Source organism: Athene noctua, chromosome 2 (genome assembly GCF_965140245.1).
Source record: "Athene noctua chromosome 2, bAthNoc1.hap1.1, whole genome shotgun sequence".
Classification (NCBI taxonomy): Eukaryota; Metazoa; Chordata; class Aves; order Strigiformes; family Strigidae; genus Athene; species Athene noctua.
The window spans coordinates 129,610,339-129,630,608 of NC_134038.1; the positions used below are offsets into that span (position 1 = coordinate 129,610,339).

The 20,270-nt window shown below is 46.3% G+C and overlaps 3 protein-coding genes across 7 annotated transcripts in view; 2 read left to right on the plus strand and 1 right to left on the minus strand.

The window, feature by feature from the left end:
• Positions 1-1,197: 1,197 nt before the first annotated feature.
• On the minus strand, positions 1,198-7,372 carry TFPI2 (tissue factor pathway inhibitor 2). 3 transcript variants are annotated; one of them, XM_074900287.1, is made up of 5 exons: positions 7,041-7,372; positions 6,758-6,937; positions 6,126-6,305; positions 4,679-4,852; positions 1,198-2,293 (listed from the first exon to the last, which is right to left on the minus strand). In XM_074900287.1, the coding sequence occupies exons 1-5, from the start codon at positions 7,120-7,122 to the stop codon at positions 2,193-2,195; spliced, it is 717 nt and encodes a 238-aa protein (XP_074756388.1). In that variant the 5' UTR covers positions 7,123-7,372; the 3' UTR covers positions 1,198-2,192. The 3 variants fall into 3 exon arrangements, with proteins under 3 accessions (XP_074756388.1, XP_074756387.1, XP_074756386.1); XM_074900286.1 differs by having other exon boundaries at positions 1,198-2,296; positions 6,126-6,302; positions 7,041-7,368; XM_074900285.1 differs by having other exon boundaries at positions 1,198-2,296; positions 7,041-7,365.
• A 3,149-nt stretch (positions 7,373-10,521) lies between these two features.
• LOC141957962 (guanine nucleotide-binding protein G(I)/G(S)/G(O) subunit gamma-11) lies at positions 10,522-14,350 on the plus strand. Of its 2 annotated transcripts, none has more exons than XM_074900289.1 (3): positions 10,522-10,660; positions 10,793-10,891; positions 13,869-14,350. In XM_074900289.1, exons 2-3 carry the CDS (start codon positions 10,796-10,798, stop codon positions 13,992-13,994), a joined length of 222 nt encoding a protein of 73 aa, XP_074756390.1. In that variant the 5' UTR covers positions 10,522-10,660; positions 10,793-10,795; the 3' UTR covers positions 13,995-14,350. The 2 variants fall into 2 exon arrangements, with proteins under 2 accessions (XP_074756390.1, XP_074756389.1); XM_074900288.1 differs by having other exon boundaries at positions 10,527-10,660; positions 10,788-10,891.
• Positions 14,351-14,432: 82 nt separating this feature from the next.
• Positions 14,433-20,270, plus strand: part of LOC141957963 (putative acyl-CoA dehydrogenase 6) — a 93,057-nt gene continuing 87,219 nt past the window's right edge. The window contains exon 1 of one of the 2 annotated variants that reach the window (XM_074900290.1): positions 14,433-14,653. In XM_074900290.1, coding sequence (XP_074756391.1) covers positions 14,531-14,653 — 123 coding nt within the window. In that variant the 5' untranslated portion in view covers positions 14,433-14,530. Of the gene's footprint in view, positions 15,077-20,270 lie in introns of both variants that reach the window. The other variant, XM_074900291.1, reaches the window with a different exon arrangement.

Sequence of the window (20,270 nt, forward strand, 5' to 3'; positions counted from 1 at the left end):
AACTCTTGGATCCCTTGCAGAACACTAGCTGAGTATCACACTGCTAAGATATGTCATGATGTGTGACCAGGCACCCAATTCTGAGACCAAAAAGCCAAGTGAGATGGAATTGCTCTTAGATTTTGGGCTCCCTTTAAATCACAGGTCCACTTTTGTATCCCACCCCAAGATACTCACATAAAATTCAAAGACCCAGAGAGGTAATGGGTAATAGTCCATTTCTCAATCATGTTACAAGAGATTATACCCCACACTGATGCTGTTAAAAGATGTCCATCCTCTACAGTTAAAAAGTGTTTAAAATTAACTTTGACTTCTAAATGAGCCTTGTGATTTTTTTAAGCCGTTGTCAGAAATCTGCAACAAATGCAGCTGGGTTCCCCCAAATTATAGTGCTGGGTATGGAAAAGTATTCAGAGGGATGCTCTGGGCTGCTGCTCTAAGCAGCATGGCCAAAATTCACAGCCTGAGAGAAGGGACATGAGCAGCATTCAGGGGTAGCCTGCCTTATCTCCCCCAGGGAGGTTAGACTGGCCCCTTTCCTGTTAGAAGGCTGGTTACCAGAGAAGAGATTTAGTATGGGACAAACACTCAAAACTGTTTCACTAGTTACCTGCAATTTTCTGTCACAGATCATGCTCATTCACCTGCACTAAGCAATAGATTAATTGAAATAAGAAAGCTTTTTAAGATCAAGAACCAGAAATGGAGTGGTAGAAAGACTGTGGCAAGCACAGCTGACTGCTTTAATTGAAAATCCAGCACTGGGAGAAAAATCGGTAAGAAAAACAAATCTGGACTAGTTTCCCTATTATGTTCCCTCTCTGAAGTGGGTACGAAGCATACACCTGAAATTTTCTAACTGAAAGCCAATGCCATTTCAAGTAAATAGCCTGCTACCCACACAAAAGCTCTTCAGATAGTGCAACATCAAACAGGAGACCCAGCACCAGACAATCAGCTTAACTAAGCAACCCTTTGAGAGCAGCTCTTTAGGGAGAGCCAGGTGAGCCATAAAAACTGCTGGGAATGAATGACATCAATGCAATTTACTGGCTTTCTTCAAATAAAGACCTCAGCATAAGGAAATGATTTAAGAGACAACTAAACTCTGCTAGACTCACAATTAATAAATAATAGGTTCCATTACACATATTGGTGTATACAACTATTTCAGGATAGTGACAGAACAAGCTCTCCTTTTTTCGCTGAAAACATTTTATTAACATTACTTATGAATTTATATTTAGAAAATACTGTAGGTGAAATTACTTGAAATTCAGACATGGCTCAAGTACAAAACATAAAAGAAGGTGTAATACATCACCATAGGCATAATCTACCAGAAGCAATACAATAGTGCCTCAAAAGAGGAATTACATGAGATTTACAGAAGCTTCTCCTTTTCTGCTTTAACAGCCACCACAAACTAAATATCAAGATCCTCAGCAGATGTAATCCATGTAGCTCCGTTAAAATCAATAAAAATATGCTGATTTATGCCATACAAGGATCTGGATGTAAATTAGCAGAAATTTCAAATATCATGAAAAAAGTAATGGCAAGATTTTAATTTTAATACTCAGGTAGCTTATTCATTGCCATTGTCAGAGTGCTTATCAAAGTATCCCTATTCCCAGCTTTCTCTTATGGGATGAGCTAGGTTTAAGTTTATACTTCTGTTACTGTTATGAAGGGAAGTCTTAACTATGAACAGTCTACTTAAATGATAGTGCCTAAGTATGGCAGGGCAATAAACCTCTGAAGAAACTTCCAAAATGTTCCTTTTCTTTAGCAAGCAGAGGATGCCAAAAAAAAAAAAAAAATCCATGGTAGAAATTTAGCTTTGTACTCTCCTTAGTTACAGTGAGAGAAAACTGATTTTTCAAATCTTAATTGATTTATAACAGCTGAAATATTCTTCCAAGGCAGTAGTAACATTCCCCCATAAAAACATGGAAATCAAATACTTGGCTTTGCCAAAGTATTACTGCAAAAACAACAGAGCAGAAGAACCAAACTTAGGTTCATTCTTCTTCTATTAAATGCAGTTCTTTATAAAAAGTAAGCTGGAAATAAAAAGCAGTTCTGAAAGACAGAACTACATTGGTGTATAAAACTGTGGAAACTATCTTACAAAAAAAAGAAAGTGGAATCAAAAGGAGTTTCAAACATCCAAGTGCACACCAGCTTTAAGACTTCAGGCTATACACCCGGGGGCTTTTAATCAGTTTTCTCATTATTTTTCTGCGGAATACATTTGTTGGCTTGTTGATTCCTGGTTTCTGAGTCCCTGCTAAGAAAACAAAAGAAGCAGTTAGGGAAACAGCATGACAAAACTGTTACTACTCTTTATTGTTTGGGTTGGGTTTTTTTCATGTTATGCTGCTTAAGCAGTTGATCCAATAATAATAAACATATCAGAAATTGTAAAATATGTTCTAGACACCCTATTCTCATACACTGTAAGGTCTCCAATGTGTTCACTGTTGGCAGTGGAGTCCTACTTTCATGCTCTTTTCCTGAGCAAGCATCAGTCTTTTCCAGCTGTCCTGCAGTGACAGCAGAATGGAAGTAAACATGCTGCTCTATCTATAAAATATAAAAATCTAAAAAACAAAAAAAAAAAAAAAACCCACAACAAAACCAAAAACAAAACACCACAAAACTATAAACTATTGCTGCATTTCTCTGAACAACAGTGGAGTAAAGTCTAAAACAGAACCAGTGCTTGTGGAAGACAAAAAGGTAAAATGGTTTGGGTTTCTTCACAGAACTGGGTTTCACACAGAAGCTGCAAAGTGGCCAAAGACTGTTGGGGTTATTTCCAGAAATGCTTACAAAAACTGCATGAAACATATGAGTGCAGTTCAGAAAACAAGTACTTTGCAAATTTGACCCCAAATCTTTGTTTTTATGCTACCTATTTACCAGCATGCAGAGCCCCTGTGGCCAGTTCGCAATCCTTTCACTGTCACCCCAATAAATTTATTTTCTTTTCAAATATAAACTTTTAAAAATTAAATTAATCAGAAGCCTTTTAATTCCAAAAGCTATAGATCAATTTAAACAGCATTTGTACATTTGTACAGTGAAGGTCAGCTGAATTGACCTCAAGACTCCAAAAGGTAACAGGAAAGATGCTGAGGAGGGAATTATGGGAGCAGGAGAGGAGGAGTGGCTTAAGCTGCCTGAAGGATTTGCTTAATGTTGCTGTACACTCCCAAGCTATAGAAATTAATATGTATAGCACAACATTCATTAGCACTAATTACACCCTTAACTATGGGCTTTGGTTGTACCAAGCCTTACCAAATTGTGAAATCCACCAGTTGGTAAAAAAGCTTTTAACTGAACCTTTACGTTTGGCTATCTGGCACTCTAGTTATGAGACAGACAGTGTTTCCTTACTTCTTTCTTCCACAAAAAGAGTGAAGAAGGGAAAACCCCCAGGTGGATCTGACTGGGTGTGGGCAGTGCCAGAGCTGAAGAGGCCGTTTCCTTCCTCCTCTCTCCCTCATGCTTAGGCTGGAGCCTGGCCCTACCATTTTCCAGGTAGTAATAGATGCAAATTAGTTAATCACAAGCATCTCAGATAGACTTAGCATGCCATTAAAGACTCTCTTATAATACTAGAATGGCAGAGACTCACTCAGACTTGTCACCCACAGAAATATTACTGTCATGACTAACTGGCAGACAATATTTTTAATTCTGAGGTCTGTGCTTGGGGTGCAATCCTTACCCTGTCCCTGAATTTCCAGCCCAGAAATGAAGAATCATCTCCTGACTTAAGACTTCTGACTATGCATCTTAAATACTGAAGTACTTGGACCTTGTGCATATCATGTTTAAAACAGAGCTGCTTTCTGACTTTTTAGTTTTGTTCCAAAGGCAACGTACATGCTAGATAGAGCCTTATTTTTTTTTTCTTCAGTAGTAACATTTTTTAAAGTATTGTGCTGTGTCTGCTTCCTGAGTGCTCTGGGGATCAACATATAGTTATGCTTTTCTCTCTTTCATTGATTTACATATCAAATGAATTAAACTAGAGTATTAAAACTTGCAATAGCTGGTATGAACATAGGACTGCAGATAAAAGCACAACTGTTCTGACTTACAAGCACAACCAGCAGCTGATTTGAATAAAACCATTACGAAAAATCAATTATCATTCCCAACCTCCCACAGCCACAGTTGACTCAGCAGGACTGATGAGGCAGAAATCTTTGGTAATGGGAATGGGAAATGGGAATGGGCAGCAAGGAATTGAGGGAGGATGGTAACTGCTGAAAATGCAAAGGAAAAAAGTAAATTGATTTCACAACTTACTTTAATCCTACTTTAAAATGTCTAGAAGAAAATGATACCTTAATTAGTGTTCATGCTGGTACTGAACAGTTTAAAGACTGATTTCTTGTGGTCTCTAGTAAGTTAATTAATCTTTTTGTGTGCCCTTCTCTACACTTCATTCAAAAATAGTGTAACCGCCTCACATGGTGCTGTTCTTGTCAGAAGGATTTAGCATTGCATCGCAGTTTTCCCTGCCTTTGAAAACATCAAGTCCAAAATGCAAAATGCATACACTTGTAGCAAGCCAAGGTGAGGAAAAACACTGTCTTACTGGTATTTGGCTTGCTTTATCTGCTTTTGACTGACAAAATACAAAACCTCTTACCTTTTCTGCAGACATTGTAGCAATCTTTTTCAGTAACAAAGTTATTGGCATTTCCACCACAACCAGTATACTTGAACTCCTTACATGATTTAGTCTTGGTGTCATAGTAATAGCGAGGCACAGAAGAAGAACACAGTCCTTCATCCTTTGGGCTATAGCATAGCAAGGGACCAGCTTGGGAAAAAAAAAAAAACAAAAAAACAAACACGAGAGAGAAAGACAAATTACATAAATGTAATCTCTATGCCTGGCTTCTTAAAATCTACCCTGCAATAAATGTTGTAGCCAAATAGCTCTTGTTCTCGTTGAACTGACATGACTGTTACTGATGACTTCAGAGACTTACTACATCTTATTCCTGTGAGTTACAAATTTGAGAAAGCAACAGTCAGTCCCAGAAAACAGAATTACTATGCCACAAATGAAATTCATCACGTTTCCCCATTTGTGGTGCCATACATACAACAGCTAAGATATTTGCATAGTCTGATCAAAAGTCTTATTCCATATATAGGAATATAACAATAATTCCAGTGGAACTACATCTGTAGAGGAAAAAGACACTATTTTGTTTATCCTTGCTATGATTTTGCCAGCAAATCCTGCCCACTAGCAGCAAAAAGTACAAACTCCACCACTTGCCTCACAAGAATCATGTTTCATTTTGCCTCAACAAAATTTTACTTTTTCTTTCTGGAGACTTTTTATCAATTTATTGGATGTGCACCAGAGAAATTAAAAATAATTCAGCATTCACCTAAGAAATCTGTCATCAGCCAGAAATAACTGTCTCATCAAGCACTAATAAAGTTTAGAGAGTGACAGTTTTTATACATTCTGGTAAATGTCTCTCTTCTTCAAAGATCCTGTCTTGCACTGGATATTAACCTGGTGTTTATGACAACACTTAGCTATAGTCACCTGCTCATAATAAGCACCTCTGTTCTTTAAAGCTCCTATGGAGAGACAGTGAAGAGTCATGTCAGGCAAAAAACCATCAGAAGGTGAGATGGGAAGTGCCCCAAACACAAGCCACCTAACATCATCTCTCAGGCTTGAATTTTAGAAAGGCACTTCTGCTTTATAATACTATATCACTGCCCTGAACATGACTGTCACAACATCTCGTACATCTGCCTCAACACAGATCTCCAACCTTATTTCCCTTCAGATTACACATGTACAGCTCTCTAAAAGTCAAGAGACCGGCTGGGTGTAGCTGTGGGCATTTTTAAGGTCACAATATTAAACTAACACAGCATTTTTGCTCTTTCAGTAACAGCTGAGACAAGTGACACATGAAAGTCTGCAGACAACACAAACATGTTTCACAGAAGTCTTCAAAAATACCACTGTATGAGTATCCAGAGGAAAATAGCAAATAAAATATCATCTTCATATCGCTTTCAAACCATCTATTTTATTAAAAATTTGGAACAACCATTACTTTTCTCTGGCAGACAGTGGTCCACACAAGACTGCAAATCTCTGAAGTTGTTGCCATTTCCATAGCAGCCCCCATAGATGAACTCCTCGCACTTCATCGAGCTCAAGTTAAAGGCGTATCTTCTTAGATGACTCCTGCAAGGTCCTCCATCAGCCTCCATCCGGCACAATTTGGGCACTTCTGGGAAAAAAAAAAAAATTAAAAAAAAAAAAAAATCCTCGTTAAAATTAACCCTTCATGCTCCCCGTACTGAACAACACGCTAGTGTAGCCAAAACGCTATTACTCCTGTCGCAGACAAGCCCCAGCGTGTCCCACTATCTGCATTGTTTAATAAAGTAAGATACGATTTACAGGACGAATCTGATGCATCAGTTAACAACTAGGTATAATATTAAGTCACATTTTAAATATGAATAGTTAAATTCCGCACGTCGCCTCCGAGACGGGCTCGCTCCAGTTTCTCTGCATAAAACTGGCATTCGGCGAGAAGCTGCAAGGAGCAGGAGGGGCGGAGGGGGTGGGTGCGAAGCGTCCCGCTGCTCCCAGAGGCCCCCTCCTGCCCCCTGCCAGCCCGAGGGAGCGGGACCCGTCGGGTCGGCCGAGGGCGGCGGGGCCGGTCCCCGGACTCACTCTTGATGGTCCAGCAGCTCTTCTCGCAGTCGTCGAGGGTGAGGAAGTTGTTGGCGTTGCCGTGGCAGCCCCCGTAGGTGAACTCCTGGCAGCTCTGCGTGTACCTGTCGTAGTACCAGCGCGGCACCATGGCGCGGCAGGGGCCGTCGTCGGGGGGCAGCAGGCAGGCGCGCTGCTTCTCTGCGGGAGACACCGGCGACCGGGGCTGAAGCCACCTCGGCGGCGGAGGCGGCCCCGGCCCCGCGTCGCCGCCCGCGGGGTCCCGCCGAGCGCCCGCTCCTACCTGTGAGGGTGCGCGGGGCCAGGGCCGCGCAGGCCAGCGGCAGCAGCAGCGCGGGCAGCGGGAGGCGGCGGCCGGCGGCCATGTCGCGGCGGCGGGAGGGAGGGCGGGAGGCAACGGGGTCCCGGGAGAGAGAGGCGCTGCCCGGCCCGACGGCAGCGCTTTATATGCGCCGAGACGGCTTCCCCGGGCCGCCTCCCTCCTTGCGCATGTAGTGGGAGGGGAAGGGCTGATTCAGCGGGGCAGCAGGTCCCCGCTGACCCGGCCGTCACCGCAGGCTGCGCGCCTGCGTGAGCCCCAGCGCCGCGAGGTGCGGGCAGCCCCCCGCCCCGCCGCCGCCGTCGGGGGGGCCACGGCCGCGGGGGGAGCAGCCGGGGGGCGCCGCCGGGGCTGGCTCGGCGGAGGGGCCTCCGCCGCGGGGCTACGGGGAGCTGGCCGTGGTCCACGGCTGTCCCGTCCCGTTCCCCCCACGCCCCCCCCCACCCCCCAATACAGACACGTTACGGGATGATGCTCAAAGAGCATTTCCTGTTAATCACGGAGAAATCCGGGAACGGTCACTTAGTGAAAGTCCTCTCCCCCCTCGCCCATTTGGCGGCTCCAGGCAGAGGGCGGCAGGACGCTGAAAATCAAACCCAGGAGCCTCCCTCAGGTCCCGAGCCAGCCGGGTCAAGCGCAGGGCGCTCGGCAAATGCCGCTAGAGATAACGCCAATCAACCCGCCTTACTTACTAGTTACGTACCGTTGGGTGCAACGCTAATGAACCTGAGAAAACCGAGGCACCGTCAGCGGGCTTAGACTCCTGGGAAACCCGAGGGTCTGAATGGATGAAACCTCTGGTTAGTTCAAAGAGAGCTGTATTTCAGGAAACATCATGACTTGGTTTATTCCGTAGATTTTAACCCCACCAGGCAAGCCGGTGTGATCTGGGGGTGAGCAGCAAATAGCATACTTTCCCTCTCTAATCTATTAGGGCCATTACATTAATTAGTGTTTACTCCAGATTTAATACAGTAAGAGAGATAAGAGTGGCTGCAAATTAGGCGTGCTTTCTATAGATAACAATAAACTAATCTGATCTCCTACAGTTCCTCTCCACTCCCTTTACAGTAACAGTGTTGGGCCCCAGTCCTTCAGGCAGGCGCTGCTGCAGATTGAAAGGCCGGGTCCTGGAAATCTGTGGCCTGCAGGAAAGAAGCCACAGTCTGGACAAGGTATGGAGGAGGAACTTCATAGCACCCTGATTATTTCAGGAACTGACTTTCTATCCATGGCTTCTCCGCTTTTCTTATATCATGGAGGAATGTGACCTAGGTTTCTGACATAATTTTATGTTTTAATAAAGGCAAGAAGGAGGAGCAAATTTAACCCCTGTCCCAGAAGCCTATGTGGCTTGTGAGAGGATATGAATGGCACCTCTCTCCTTTTCCAGATTTTTCAGAATCTTCAGTTGCCAAAGGATAAGTAGGTGCTTTAGTGACAAAAAATAAACCCTGGTACAGTTTGAGGCATCACCATGGGACACATTTGCCACGTTTTAGAATCTTATATCTGCAACTGTTAGTAACAGGTGTCCTCATTTTCAGGGGTTTTGTTCGGCTTATTAAGCACAGCAACTGTAATAAAGTCTATGTCCCTCTGATGGAAAGAACAAACAAAAAACCAACATATATTTTCTATTTCCAGAGAAAATCCAAAAGACATCTTTCTAATATTAGTCAGCTCTCAAGTGATTTTTAATATTAGACTGATGTCCTTTAGTTTTCATTGGATTTTATTGGAATTGCAAAGAAAGTCATTGAAATACTTCTTTAAACAAGAGCAGCAAAATGAATGCTGTCATGCAAATACCATTTTCCATATTTTCGATTTTGTCTGTGCACACACGCAAAGTTTGAGCTAAACCCACCTATCCCTCAATGCTGCAGCACAGCACAGTATATATTCAGCTCCTTTGCTGTAAACAGCGGACAAGTTCACTTACATTAGGTAAGTATCTGTAAAAATATATGAACTAGAGTAAAATTTATCACAGCAAGTCGTAGAAAGTCCTTTACTAACTGTCATCAGTAGAGCTAGTCATGTCAGCAGACAGCTCACTGAAGGCTTTCCATTACAGGGTTATCAATACCAAGCTGCGACCGTCCTTCCCACCCTCAGCTTGCGCCTGCACCCCCCGCCTGTCGCCACCACACCAGGCCGTGGGCTCTCTGCTGCTCTGCACTGCAATGCTTCTGCTCCCATCACAGCCCTGGCTCCCCTGAGACCCTGGCTGGCCAGCTCCTTCCACCTGTTTTAACTGGCCCAGGACCAACAGCTGGTGGGGTTTGGGGATGCAGCTGCCAGTGTAGATTATGTAGAAATTGCATACCAACTGCTGGGACTGGGGAGGGATAATCGTCAGAGGGAGGGGAAGAGGAACTGAGTTTAGTGAACTGTCTAAAATAAAACAAATACAAACCCCAGGAGCACTACAGGAGCAGCACTGGAGAAGAAAGATGTAAATCTTCCATACTGCTGACATCTGGTGAGTGGTATGGAGAAGAAGAAAGGAGTGTCTTTAAGGAGAAAAGACAGAGGTGGAAAGAGGGAGGAGCTACTGCTCATAGGGACTTTTGAAGTGCCAGATAGCAGGACTCAGTCAGGCCCGTTTTAATGGCCTGCAGCCTTGTTCAGTGTAAAGCATCGTGAACTCTGCCTCTGCTGGTATCGTAGGAAAGCAGGTGTAGGGCCAGCGGAGTGCTGTACAAACACTCGTGGAGGGCACCCTGTTCTAAAGAGCATAGAGCCCTATTTGGGATCTAGACCTCGAAAGAATATGCAACCACAGAAGAATTTCCTAGCTCCTTCTTACGTCTTCCGAACCCATCACTTCTCTTACAGAGAGTGCTCCACCCTCCACACCCATCAGAACTCCGAGACTCCAGAGACGCTTAGTGCAGGCCGGGCACAACAGCCCTCTCAGGCAGAGCTGCAACTCCGCTGTGCAGACATACCTACCGAGAGAAGTGGCTGCGTCTGGCACTGAAGGGCTGGCCCCCTGCCGGGACACTTGACCCGAGAGCGGTCCTTTCCTCTCTCTACCTAAATTTTAGTCCAGTCCATTCGTACTTGTGATGTGCACGTCTCGGGGAATGTGCCCGTGCAAACCACCTGCTGCCGCCTTAGGAGCCCAGGGATGCCGGTGGCACTGGCGAACGAGAACCATGGCGAGGGGCAGAAGGAGGTGCCGGGGGAGGAAGGACCTCGCTGCTGGGCCAGAACACCCGCCCCACCTCGCTCCGTTTGCCCCACCGTGGCGGCGGGGAAGGCGAGGAGGGGAGAAGCCAGCACCAGCGGGTCGCTGCAGCTCCCCGCTCCTGCCGCCGTGCCCGGCGGGGTCCCGGGGCGGCGGGGCCGAGAGCCCTGCCCGGGGGCGGCCGGACCCTCCCTGGGCGGGCAGGGCCCGTGTCAGCGCCCCGGCAGCGGGGTTTGGGAGGGCGGCGGGGTTTAATCCGGTTAGGCGGGGGATTAGCGAGGTGGTTTAAAGGCCGGAGCGGCGCGGGGAAGGGGTGCTAGGCGCGCCGGAGAGGAAGCGGCCGCCGCCGCCGCAGCCGAGCAGGGGGCAGCCCGGACGGCACTCTGTGAGTGAGCCCGAGGGCGGGGAGGCACTCCGCGCCCGCCCGGGGCCTCCGGCCCCGGCGCCCTGGCTGCCCAGAGGTAACCTTTTGTCCTCCCCCTCCTTCCCTCCCTCCTTCCGCGCTTTGGCAGTGTAGAAGATGCCAGCCATCAACATCGAGGACCTGAGCGAGAAGGACAAACTGAAAATGGAAGTGGAGCAGCTCCGGAAAGAAGTGAAGCTGGAGCGGCAGCCGGTGAGTGGCCGCGGAGAGGGGCCCGGGGCTGCCCGGCCGCCGGGTTGGGGCCGGAGCGGGGAGCAGCCGGTTCTTCCCCGGGCGGGGGTGCGAAGGCTCATGCGGCGCCCCGGGGCGCGGCGGGCGGCGGGGCCGGGCGCGGCAGCCCAGCGCGGGGCGGTAGCGCCCCGTCCCGCCGCAGCAGGCCCGGCGAAGGCAGCGGGGCTTCGGGAGCCGCTCTCCGGGCGAGCCCCGGCTGTTCTGGGGCGACCGCAGCTTGCACCGACGGGTCCTGCCACCCCCTCTGGGGCAGGGGTCGGGGACGGCGCTGGCGACGTATGACCGCTAGCAGCGTGTAGGAGAGCCGGTCCTTCCCGGGGGTGGCTGGGGAGCGCGGGGGGAAGGGGCGCACCGCCCCCGGGGTACGGCGCCCCGAGGGGCCGGTACGGCCTCGCCGGCCGCGGCTGTACCCGGTGCCTCGGGCACCCCGCGGCTTCCCCCTCCCTTGAGAGCTCCCGGAGCCCAGCGCCAGCACCAGGCAGCCTTGCCTGCGAGGGAGGAACGCGTCGGGCTCCGTTCTCCTCTGTAAAACGCGCTGGGATCTGCCGGTGCCGGGCGAGGGGTGGTGTGGCGGCGGGCAGCCTTCCTGCGGCACCGCACCCCGGCAGGCTGCGGGAGAAGCCGCTGCCCCCCGGCCGCCGCCCCGCTCCGCCACTTCGCCGGCTGCGCGGAGCCCGGGCAGGGCGGGGGCCGAAGGGCTGCGGGTGCAGAGCCACGACCCACCCTGCCTCGTCCGATGGGAACGTCGCAATTTCAGTCATTTACACCGATTGCTCCTTCCCACAGGTGAAGTGGAGTCCTGTGAGCTCTTTGTATTTTTGCACATTTTCTGTAGATGAATGACATGCAGAACTGATCTTGCTCCACGACAAAACTAATAGTATTTTTCTTTTATTTATTTATTCTGCATGACAGCAGAAGCAAACTACATCGAAATAAACGCTTCTAGTTAGGACTAAAAATACATTTGTATATCGGAATCAGTGGCATTAGTCACGCTAATTGCATTACAGATCTAGGTGTTTAGCTAGAAATTAAAAAAGCCACAGTTACGTTTTAGCTGTCAGTTAGGTATTGGTGATTGTAGACGTTATGGTATAGTCTAAAGCTCCCAGCACTATTGAGGGCTCCACACCCGACGACTAGACTTATCTGTATCATCTCTCAGAGAGTTCCCAAGCAACTGAAATATACTCTGTAGGATGTACAATAATAACAACTTTAAATTATTTCCTAAATTTTTGGAATAAGCCATAAGCCTTTAGGGAAATGGATATTTTTAAATCACCTGTAGTAAAGTGCAGACAACATAGTTTTAGCAGTGCATTATAACAGAAGTTTCACTGTGAGAATGAAATGTTTTGTAGTTGTCACAGTCCCCTGGTAACCGTATGGGTGTTACAGGGACAGGGAAATGCAGAAGCCACACCTCTGTTGTCACCTAAAATAAAAACATTTAGACAAAGTTTTCTTGACCCCTTCCTATACCTTTACAGCACAAAGAGGGAATATCCTTTTGAATATTTTTTGAATGAAAAAAAATGTCTGAATGTGTATTTAAGCAGACATTTTTTTCTTGTATGTGAAAAAGATACTGATAGTGCTGACTGAAGTGAAACAAACCCTGGTCCTGCATATACTTTGGAGCACAACCTTACTATGGCACAAGGTCCCAATTTGAATGCATAGGGTTTGTGAGGCACAGGAGAGCAAGGGATTTGTAGGTCTGAATTCTTCTTTGCTGTAAGGCAGCTAGAAATAGTTAGACCTTATTTTATGTATTGTTTAATTGGGCATTAACTCTGAGTTCTTTCTGATGGCGTAAAGCTTAATTTTGCACAGCCCATGCTCTGTTGGTCTGTGATACAGCAGGTAAATTCATTGGTTCTCTTGTCATAATTTTAACTATGGAGTAAAATATAATTAACAAAGAAGGCAAGGGACCTTAAATTAGAAATACTAGTCATCTCGTGGCCTGGCCTGCAGCTGGTTCCTGCTGCTGACTCTGCACTGCTGGGCCTTCGCGGGGGTTGTGGGTAGGAAGGGAGGAGTTGGGGATAGAGCCCAGAGCGTGTCCTCAGACATGTCAGGTATTTGAGCACCTAAGGATGGTTTCTGCTGACATGGGGAAGAAAAACGAGAGATGTGCATGGACAAGGATCCTCTGGAGCTGGTGGGATTTGCTTGTGCAGCCTCAGGTTCCGCAGGTGCTGTTACAGCATGTGCTGCCTGTGGTCGTGTCTCAGTGAACACAAACTAAATGCATTTCTTCTCTACAGGCAGGTTCCATGCAGGCATATCTACATCAGTGCTTAGTTTGCTGTAAATGTCATGCAAAGTGTCATGCATCTTATGCTCTCTCATAACACAACCGGCTGTTTTATTAACCGTTGTTCGAAATAACCCCAGGTAACCTGTAAGTACATTGTCTTTCCTAGTCAGGTCTTTACTCCCATTCAAGACCCATGGTTGCTATTCTAGAACCGCAAGGTGAGAATTTGTAGTACCACTGAAAAATCATTACTGTTTTGTTTGGGAAAAACATGTGAAGTCATAAATACATCAAAATTGAATTGAAAGTTACTGAACCTGAACCCACTGACCATAAGTCATGCTGATGCCGAGGGAGAGTGTGATCCACAGCTTAGTAAGACTATATTGGAATTAGAAAAAACGCAAATTTAACTATGCAGCAACTGCTGATCCAAGTGGCATATACCTTCTCAGGGATACTCACCTGTTCTGTGAATATCGGGCTGTGAAAAAGTAGAAGGAAAATGAGTCTGCCCACGCTTAGTGCTGGCTCTGTGGTCAGATCTTTTACATTTGAGGGGAAGCTAAGTAAGGGAAAGGAGGATGTGAATTCCCTGGTTTGCTGTTCCTGTGCACAAGGTGAGCCCTGGCCGTAATGCAGCTGCTCTCTGTTCTTTTCCTCCAGGTGTCCAAGTGCTCCGAAGAGATCAAGAACTACATTGAGGAGAGGTCGGGTGAGGACCCGCTGGTGAAGGGGATTCCCGAAGAAAAGAACCCCTTCAAGGAGAAGGGAGGCTGTGTCATCGCTTAGGAAGACGAGTCCAGCGCCTGCCACCGGAGCAGACACTCTTCTTGTACCTGTAGGGAGTCACTAGCGAGTCCCCATTGCCGCCGGTCCTTGTTGAACGAGCACAGGAGCGGATTTCTGGATTTCTTTCTCTCTTTCTTTTTTTTTCTTTTTCTTACGAAAAATAAAGAAACCAACCCGAAAGCAGCCGAGACCCGCGCCGGTCGCTCGGCAGGGATGGCTGTGCCCCGCTCCCCGGCGGGGCCGTCCCTCCTGCCCCGGCAGGGACGGCTCCTTTCGCTTCGCGGCGCCCGCTTTCGCCACCCGTTTGTCGGTTGCTTCATGGCTGTTCGTTGGCATTAAAGAAAATCTGCCTGTAACCCGAGAGCCTGCCCTGGCCTTGCTGCGGGGGAGAGGAGCTGGAGGAGGAGGGGAGGGACGGGACGGGACGGGGCGGTGCAAAGGCCGCCGGGGCGACCCGGGCCAGCCACTAAGGCCTTTGGCACCTGTCCCGGGCCTTGGCCTTGCCGGAGCGGTGCGGGCAGGCGGCGGCGGAGGCCATGGCACTGGGCGGCAGCAGGAGCTGGGCGCGCTGGGCCTCGGCGCTGCGCGGCGGCAGCTCGGGGCGGCGGGACGACGCAAACAAGCCGCGGTACCGCGACTTGCGGGCGGCCCTCAGGAAGGTACCGGGGGCCGGGGTGGGGGCACTTCCCGGAACGGCTCGGGGTGTGTTTAAGTCAAATTCCCCCTGCCCCTGTCCGCACGGAAACCGTGTGTCCCCTGCGTGGGACAGGCGGAGTGGCACGACACTTCCCGGCCGTGGGCTGCCACGGCCTGCGCGGGTGGGCTCAGCCCTGCCCGGGCGGTGAGGGGTGGCGGGCGGGCGCGCAGCGCCCCAGCCGGGCCCGGCGGCTGCCCGCGGAGCTGCGGCCGTCAGCTCCCTCCTCCCGGCTGCTGCCAAACGCAGGGTCGAGGTGCCTTTGGGGATACAGAGCACGAGGGAGCGCAGAACAGAGCCAGCTTGTCACTGGGCTCTTGCTAGAAGGGGACTAATGGAGGCTCCTGTAAAACTGAGTCATAAATCGAGAGGAAAGGAGACACTTCTGGTAAGCTAACGTGTAAATTGAGTGACAAATGACAATCTGCAAGTAACGGTGGTGTTGGTGAGCTCTGCCTGTTCCCAGCAGTGAGGTCAATGTCCCCTGGAGAAGACTGTGGTATAATTAAGCACACTCATCAAAGTTAGAGAAGGAGATGGTTTGGGGGTAGAAAGCACTGGTGTGGAGCATGCTGCAGGGCTGGGCTCGGCTGCGTGTGAGAGAAGGTCTGCCTTTGCACTAAGAACTGACGAGAAAAGTGCTGAGGTTCGGTACCTACTATAAGTGATAGGACAAGAAGGAATGGCCTCAAGTGGTTTAGGCTGGATATTAGGAAGCATTTCTTTCCAGAAGGGGTTGTTAGGGGTTGGAATGGGCTGCCCAGGGAGGTGGTGGAGTCCCCATCCCTGGAGGTGTTTAAGAGTCAGGCTGACATAGCGCTGAGGGATATGGTGTAGTTGGGAACTGTCAGTGCTAGGTTAATGGTTGGGCCGGATGATCTTCAAGGTATTTTCCACCCTAAATGATTCTGTGAGCTTCAGCAGCTGTGGGTTCATCTTCTGTGTTACAAAAAAGAAACCTGAGTAATAAAGGAAAAGATGCATGACCAGTCTGTGTCCTGAGAAATTAGTTTCATTAGTCTAAATTCCAAGACCTTCTGCAAAGCAGGTGGAAGCTGCCAGAGAAAGGATCAGTAGAAGTTGGATTAATAGTGCAGGATTTTGTAGCTAATCCCATAGTATCAAATTTGTGCTGATCCCATCTGGAGCGAGCTCTGTGTATCTGCAATTATCTGCCCGTTCAACTTGTTCCCTGGCACACTGTTCCCCGTTATCTGCTCGGGCACTACAACTGCATTAGTGAAAAATCAGTGTCCTCCTGAAGCTCAGAGGACAAGGCCAGACCTTGTGAAGGCAGTAATCTGGATCTGGAAGATTTTTTAAAGTCCTGCTTTGTCATGGATAGTTAAGGCACACATTGTTTTATATCTCAGGTGTTTGCAGCTGTGAATTTACTGAGGGGTCAGATGAAAGGGAAGGGGAGGAAAGTGACTATATTAGTGTCTGCTGGTGCAATGTTTGCTGCTCTGCTGTGTGACACAGTGCATTTTTCTACAAATATTTTTGTTCCTGCTCTTGTTTTTATTCCCCCCACACCTGTTGAAGTGCAGCTAACAGTATGCCCTACCTTGCTGGGTTTAGTGCAGGTAATTGCATCATGGGCTAAGAGGGCATGCGATTCTACATTTATCACACAAATCCCTTTAATGAATATATTGTAGAAGAAATTACAGTACAAACCCAATTTTATCATTGTCCTGTATTTTACAAAATGATTATATAGTGTTTATTTTGGATTTTATATGATCACATAGGGGAAAAAAAAATCACCAATTTATGTAAAAATCCAGTCTGATGTTCACCCCAAAGCTTCTAGCAATCAATGTTTATTTTGGCTTAAGTTAAGCCTGTCCCCAATAGCTTTAGTATAAACTGAAAAGTTAAGTCTGTGGGAACGACAGCACAGGATCTGTAACACATTTTTAAGTGTACCTGTTACATAGCTTGGGACACTCTTTCCACTAGCTAAATCCAGTGCAACTACCAGAGAAATTGGAGATATGAGCAATGCAGTTCCATGAGTGAGAACTGGTTGGGTTTTTTTTGTCTCCATTCATTTTATTTTTTGATCTGTTAAATTAACATATTTTAAACTATCTGTAATTTTCCAATTGTTCTGAGCAGGATGAGGAAGAGACTCTTATAATTCCAGGAGGCTGTTTTTAGCAAGGGTATTGAAGTAACCCTGTGAGTGGTTTCCTTTACAACTTTATAGGTCACCACCCTTCCTCTTGGAAATTGAAAACGTAACTTTTCCTTAACTGGTTGTACGATGCTTGCAGTGCACTGGTATCCTATGGCTTGCTGCAATAATTAAATTGTAGCATAACTGGCTTGAAGTAAAAAGATTGAACCTGTACATGCATAACGGTGTGCATATACATACAGGATATATACATGGTGTGTATTTTTCTATTCCTCTGGCATTAGTAGTAAGAAGCTTTGGGAAATAGGTTTGAAAGGATTGGCATATTTTTTGCTGGAGTTTCATGTAATGTAAATGAGATTTCATTTTATATCCAGTGGTGACTTGATCTAGTTACACTGTATCTCTGTAGGATAAGGGGGATTTCCCCTGTGACAGTGAGACTTCATCAAAGGACACCGTTGTTTGCCACTCTTGGCTTGTATGTCATGGGTCTCTGTTTATTAATATATTTTTATATATATATATATTAATATGTATTTTACAAGAATTAAAGCCCCTTCATATTAGAGCATGTCATGTCAATTAAATATCGACATTCACTTTAACTTTCTGGCAAAATTACTGTAAATTCTATGTCAAAAGAATATGGTTCTTTTTGACCTTCTGCAAAATATTGAAGGGTGACCACCGTTGCCACTGGAGCACCTTGGATGGAGTTGGTTTATTTATCTTTGCAGCAAATCATAAAAACCAGTAACAAAACAGCAAAGTAGTAGGTTGCTAGTATTACAAATAAATGACTTAAAAGTTAGTTTCTTACAAACTGGGAGGGAGAAAAGACACAGCTGAATCTGCAAAATACATGACTTGCATCTGTAATTTTAAAACCTTATTTATCATGCACCTGAGGTAAAAGTTTCAGGAAGGAGAGATTTAAAAAATGTGTAAGGCTCACAGATTTTTCACTGAGTGTCCTTCTATCTAAGGGAAGGGACATGTATTTCTAGATTCTGGGGTATTTACAATAGCCTTTCTCATCTTGTGTCTGACAGAAACATAAATGTTTAGGGGCTAGTTCTCTTGCTGGTATAAAGAAACACAGCAATGTCCTTTACTACTACCAAGAATTTTTGGTGGTAATTTAACAAAGAGGAAATTTTAATGATTGATTTTTGTTGTTATTGAAGGGGGCAGTTGGGATATACCACAGTCATAAGGGGGACCATCCAATACATTCTCTAGTGGCCTACCAGGAGTTGCTTTTAAGTTGGTTTAGGAGAGTAGGAGAGAGAAAAAATTACATTCAGCAGTTAAGCAAGCTTTGTAAAAAGCTTTTTCTGGTAATCAGAAGAATGGCACTTAACATACAAATGCTTCATTGTGTAGCAAAAATGCAGTAAAGGCAATTTTATAAAGAATGCTCTTATTTGTTACTCAGTGTCAGAGTAGTGCATACATCTGACATTGAAGTTGCTGTGTCCAAACATTGGAATTTTTCTTCTACCCCATATTCATGCTAGAACAAGTTTCGAATGCATTTAGTTAGACTTTTCAATGAGCATCTTTTAGTAGGAGAACTGGGCCTAAGGTATATTTTTGTGGCTCAGGTCTAGCTATTATATTGTTTTATCATTGTTACACCTGATTGGTTTAGCAATACAGTTACGTACTTCTGACAACTAAAATCCTGTCTTAATAAGAAGTTTATGACTGAGCAAACGTGTGAGGTTTATATAGGTTTTGACATGACTGTTGATAAAATGTGACTTTGCTTAAATCTTTTTAGGTCACGTTTGCTTGGAAATGTGCGATTAAATCTCTTCCCCTGCCCATGTATCCATACTAACAGATATAACATCTCCCAGACAGGTGTCAGGTCTGAAAGCTGGTCTGTATTTCAACTCACCTTGCTCTGGACTTTGACTTTCTGGGAGATCTTTTTTTTCCTCTCTAGGCTCAGAAGGATCGTGGAAGCCTATATCTAGCTCCAGTTGTTGAAGATGAAATTTGATAGATGAATGCTGATAGATTACACGAAGAGACTTCCAGGATACTTAGTGTTCTTCTTAAAATTATTTGGTATCACGCAGTCAGGCATCTAGACAGTGATTGTTGTACTTCCAATGTCCTTTAAGAGCTAAAGATCCCTAGTCACTAGCCCTGGTAGCACCACATGAGTTGTATGTTTCCTCAGATAGGTTTCAATGACTAGTTTTTAACATCTTATTAAAAAATTAGAGCAAAAATTAGTTTCTCTGTAGGAATAATTCAGGAAGAGCTTAATAATTTTAAATATTTCTAGAAATGCCATTGTAATATGGCAGCCTTCAAAATATGCTATGTAAACTTGAGATTGGGCAAAACAGTATGGCCAGAATACTGTGTTCCTGAAAGTGCCAGAAGTGCCTGAAATGGTGAGATGCAGAGGATCCTAAGGAGAAGCAAGTAGTAGGGAAGCCAAATTGTTCCACCTGAAGCTGCTCTTCAGGGGTAGATGTTCTGCTCTCTGCCCACGTTGCATGCCAGGCCACCTGAGAAGAACGTGGTCTGTGAAAGCTAAAGGACAGAAAGGCTGGAGTATAGAGCATGCTCTGATGTACTTTTGGCCGTGTCTGGTCTCTGGCACTGCTGCAGAACCAGCAGGATTTTGCCTGTTGTCAGGAGCCGCCTTTCTCCTCTGTCAGCCTCGCTGAAACCTGCTGTGGACAGGAGGCTGGGTTGGAGAAGTGCTGCAGTGTTTGAGAGCAGAGAAGCTCTTCAGGCAGGTTTGGGAGGGTTTCCCGGAGGCAGGTCCTCTCAGACCTGTTGTCACAAGTATTGCTGTTAGAATTGTGCAGTGGGATAAGCTCAATGGTATATGTTGTGATTGCATTTTCAAAGGCAGAAAAGAAAATTAGAAACTCCTCTCTTATTCTTGAGAAGAAATCAGACTTTCCTGGGGAAGCTCATAAATTCCTGGAGAAAAATCACCTCGTTTGGAAAGAAATGCAGAACATTTTATTTCAGGTTAGCTTTCTCCCAGCCACAAAAAACCCAACCAACCAAACAAAAAAGATAGTAGAAGGAACTGGAGCATGCTGAATAAAACTATTTTGTGTGATGCTGGAACAATGCAGTAAGTAGATCCTGCGTAAGCTTCTTGAGGTTCAGATGACAGTCCAAATCTTTAGCTGATGATTCAGTATTACGAACTAGCAGACCTTCAATGAGGTCAGCTGTTTTAATCTGGGAGGATACTCCGAATTTTGCTAGGTACTTGGCTGATATGTGATGAGCATAGGTTAAGTGCCAGCACACATACAAACTGTCATAAACTGCAGATCTGTGGTGGGTCTCCATCTACAATTTGGCATGTGCAGAGCCATTCTTTGAATAGCTCTAGAGAATATTTTTTCCTCTTTCAGTGATGCAAGACAGAAAAGGTTGGGGCAGC

Coding starts and splice junctions, on each gene's coding strand:
- TFPI2 (XM_074900285.1), bottom strand. CDS start 7,122: ATGGCCGCCGGCCGCCGCCTCCCGCTGCCCGCGCTGCTGCTGCCGCTG. Junction 6,306..6,757: donor GAGCTGCTGGACCATCAAGA/GTGAGTCCGGGG, acceptor TTTTTTTCCCAG/AAGTGCCCAAATTGTGCCGG. Junction 2,297..4,678: donor CTACAATGTCTGCAGAAAAG/GTAAGAGGTTTT, acceptor TTGTTTTCTTAG/CAGGGACTCAGAAACCAGGA.
- LOC141957962 (XM_074900289.1), top strand. CDS start 10,796: ATGCCAGCCATCAACATCGAGGACCTGAGCGAGAAGGACAAACTGAAA. Junction 10,892..13,868: donor TGAAGCTGGAGCGGCAGCCG/GTGAGTGGCCGC, acceptor CTTTTCCTCCAG/GTGTCCAAGTGCTCCGAAGA.